The sequence below is a fragment of the Littorina saxatilis genome, linkage group LG14, assembly GCF_037325665.1.
Source record: "Littorina saxatilis isolate snail1 linkage group LG14, US_GU_Lsax_2.0, whole genome shotgun sequence".
NCBI lineage: Eukaryota > Metazoa > Mollusca > Gastropoda > Littorinimorpha > Littorinidae > Littorina > Littorina saxatilis.
The window spans coordinates 2,974,702-2,978,515 of record NC_090258.1 but is presented as its reverse complement, the minus strand read 5'-3'; the positions used below and the strand labels follow the sequence as shown (position 1 = coordinate 2,978,515).

At 46.9% G+C, this 3,814-nt stretch overlaps 1 protein-coding gene across 1 annotated transcript in view; it reads left to right on the top strand.

Annotated features, from left to right (window-relative positions):
- Window positions 1-1,540: 1,540 nt before the first annotated feature.
- The window catches only part of LOC138946896 (UPAR/Ly6 domain-containing protein qvr-like), a 79,396-nt gene continuing 77,122 nt past the window's right edge, over window positions 1,541-3,814 (top strand). Inside the window, exon 1 of the mRNA XM_070318289.1 lies at window positions 1,541-2,128. Within this exon, the coding sequence (XP_070174390.1) occupies window positions 2,020-2,128 (109 nt within the window). The 5' untranslated portion in view covers window positions 1,541-2,019. The remainder of the gene's footprint in view (window positions 2,129-3,814) is intronic.

Below are 3,814 nucleotides of genomic sequence, written 5' to 3'. Positions count from 1 at the left end.
TACATAAAGTTTTGTAGGCCTCTGACGTCACATGACTCAAAGAAGGGAAATCCAATCTCCAATCGATACATAAAGTTTTGTAGGCCTCTGACGTCACATGACTCAAAGAAGGGAAATCCAATCTCCAATCGATACATAAAGTTTTGTAGGCCTCTGACGTCACATGACTCAAAGAAGGGAAATCCAATCTCCAATCGATACATAAAGTTTTGTAGGCCTCTGACGTCACATGACTCAAAGAAGGGAAATCCAATCTCCAATCGATACATTTATCATTTTATCATTGTCTCGCTTGTGTCTTCCGAACGAGCTTCAGGACAATTTGTCAGAAAAGTATTTCTGTATTATAACTGTTCGTCTGTATGTCCATTTAAAATACCGCTGGGTCAAAAATCATTGACCGTAACGTTTTTTGGGTCACAATTAAACGTTCCTATAACATAAATGTCATGTTTTTTTTTAAATTCTGTTTATCTTGAGAACATGAGGCGGTCTAAAGTACTCAGTGATGCTGATTGTCTCAACTTATTGTTGCATCTTTTCAGGGTCTCATCTTCCATCAAGGAGACTGTCAACAGAGACCACCAGGAACGAGGAGACAGCCGTGAGTAATCTAAAACGGATAACGACCAACAGCGATCATCACGTGCCCGATCTGGTGGCCGGGTTTACTCCTTCTGCACTGACAACACAACACACAGATGAAAAGAGTGAACCGGTTACTATGGTACCTGATTGTGTTTACTGATGATTTTCCGCAAGAAAACACAGAGACAAATATACCAGGTGTGTGAAAAGGCGACGAAGCGGTTATTTGTTTCTTATCTACAATCAGAGACAAGGCAGTGGGTACGGCAACAGAACCAGTTACGACTGAATTGCCGGATTATCTACAATCAGAGACAAGGCAGTGGGTACGGCAACAGAACCAGTTACGACTGAATTGCCGGATTGTCTTTACTCTTCCACACCGCAACACACCAGTAGCAAGTCAAACCGGTAACGACTAAAGGCGTGCCAAATGCATTTATACTTCTGATCTACAACACAGAGAGGGGGGCAGTAAATTGGTAACTACTTGTGTTTACTCTACCCCAACACACCACAACTTACAAGAAGAACCGGTAATGACAAAAGCCCAATGTGTTGCAGAGAGACACAACACGGAGAGAGGAACTGTGAATTGCTAACAACCTGAGGTGCACGGTTCTGGTCACTCCACCTCAACACAACACAACAGTAAGCAAGGCGAACCGGTTTACGCTACCTCAAAACACAACAACTTACAAGACGAAGAACCGGTAACGACCAAAGTCGTACACCACGTGCCCAATGTGTTAACACCTGATCTACAACACACCGTCCACAGAGACAAGGATAGTGAATTGGTAACAACTTGAGGCCGTGTCCAATTGTGGTCACTCCGTCTCAACAACAGAACCGGTAACAACTAAATACGTGCACGCTGTGTTTATTCCTGGTCTACAGCACACCACACACAGAACGACAGTGATCTATTGCTAACTACTTGAGGTGCACGACTAGGTTGACTCCCCCTCAACACAGTACAAGCAAACCGGCAGCGACTAAAGACGAGTACCACGTGCACCGCGGTGTTTACCCCGTGTCTGCAACACAACATACACTCACAGAGTAAAAGGCTAGCTGGGACCCGTAGTTCGGGCGCCTCGCGAGAGTCCCAGGGTGCTGTGCCCTTGCCCGGGAATGTCTGGCATCCGTGCCAAGATGGAAACGAGGAGGGGGAAATAGATCAACCCCTCACCGCAGAGCTGCTAGCTTACTTCTGCCATCGGAGACTGGCAAGTGTTCACCACGCACAGTTTGTGTTTCTGCTGCCGTGTCAGCCATGAAGGAGAAGAAGCCGTGGTCCGAGAAAGGTCCATAGCAGAAAGTGCCTCGGTTTTTGTTGTGAAGTTTTGTGTCACCTTCAGTGTTGTTAGTGCGAGTGAGTTTTGTGGTAAAGAAGAGGAAAGTGTTCAGTTCGCTGTGGAGTTCGTGATGGCTCAGCGGTTGGTGTGGTTGCTGCCGCCGTCGACGTTGTCTGGAGTAGTGGCAGTGCTGATGGTGGTGTTAGGGAGTACTCGGGCCGACACCACGGATTTCTCAAGTGAGTTGATCTTTTTGTTTTACACTCTCTTTCTGGCTGTCTGTCTCTCTCTCTCCGTCTCTTCTCTCTCCCTCTGTCTCTCTCTCTCCGTCTCTTCTCTCTCCCTCTGTCTCTCTCTCTCTCCGTCTCTTCTCTCTCCCTCTGTCTCTCTCTCTCTCTCCGTCTCTTCTCTCTCCCTCTGTCTCTCTCTCTCCGTCTCTTCTCTCTCCCTCTGTCTCTCTCTCTCCGTCTCTTCTCTCTCCCTCTGTCTCTCTCTCTCTCTCCGTCTCTTCTCTCTCCCTCTGTCTCTCTCTCTCCGTCTCTTCTCTCTCCCTCTGTCTCTCTCTCTCTCCGTCTCTTCTCTCTCCCTCTGTCTCTCTCTCTCTCTCCGTCTCTTCTCTCTCCCTCTGTCTCTCTCTCTCCGTCTCTTCTCTCTCCCTCTGTCTCTCTCTCTCCGTCTCTTCTCTCTCCCTCTGTCTCTCTCTCTCCGTCTCTTCTCTCTCCCTCTGTCTCTCTCTCTCCGTCTCTTCTCTCTCCCTCTGTCTCTCTCCCAGTGGTGGAAACATTATCTGAGGGCCAGATGCAAAAATGCATACCTATGCTTATTCTGTTACCTTCGTTTCTGATAAAGAATTGTCGTTGTCTCTCTCTCTCTCTCTCTCTCTCTCTCTCTCTCTCTCTCTCTCTCTCTCTCTCTCTCTCTCTCTCTCTCTCTCTCTCTCTCTCTCTCTCTCTCTAGTAGTAGTTATTATAGTAGATTTAGTCCCACTTTAGGGCGAGGGCCAGATGCAAAAAAGTATACCAATGCTTATTCTGTTACCCTCGTAAAATAAAGAATTGTCATTGTCATTGTCATTGTCATTTTCTCTCTCTCTCTCTCTCTCTCTCTCTCTCTCTCTCTCTCTCTCTCTCTCTCTCTCTCTCTCTCTCTCTCTCTCTCTCTCTCTCAAGCAAGAATATATATTTTTATAATTGATGACAACCGGCCAATCTTTGGTGTTTTCTCGATGACAGTATAAAGCAGTGTTTGTGCCTTGTATTTTGTCAACTCCGTGACATTACATCGAAGGACAGGGGTAAATAGATTTCATAAACAAGAGAGAGAGTTTTGGCAGTACTGAGAGCTCAGAGTATGATGAGAGAGAGGGGGTGAGAGAGAGAGAGAGGGAGAGAGAGAGAGAGAGAGAGAGAGAGAGAGAGAGAGAGAGAGAGAGAGAGAGAGAGAGAGAGCACGCCCATTCCAAAGAGGATCCTTCAGGCAGCACGAATAATGATGTCAGATATATATAAATCTATATCCCACCCTAGATATAATGAAGATATAATGCGATTGGTGGCACGTGCCATTCATGTTGACATGAACTTTGTCGCCGTGAACTCAACTACTGCGCGAAGGGACACACAAAATGTCAACGGCGGTATGTGGACTGAAGCCATCGTTATGTCAGAAGTGAAATGTCCATTATGTCATTCTTGACACGCGAAGGGTATATGTTATGTTTACGTGTTGTATGCCCTCCGTACCCTCCCCTGTGCTCTTTCACTTCCCGATAACTCCCCCCCCCCCCTCTCTCTCTCTCTCTCTCTCTCTCCCTCCCCCCTCTCTCTGTCTCTCTCTCCCTCTCTCTCTACCTCCTCTCTCTCTGTCTCTCTCTCTCTACCTCTCTCTCTCTTTCTCTCTCTCTCTCTGTATCTCTCTCTTTCTCC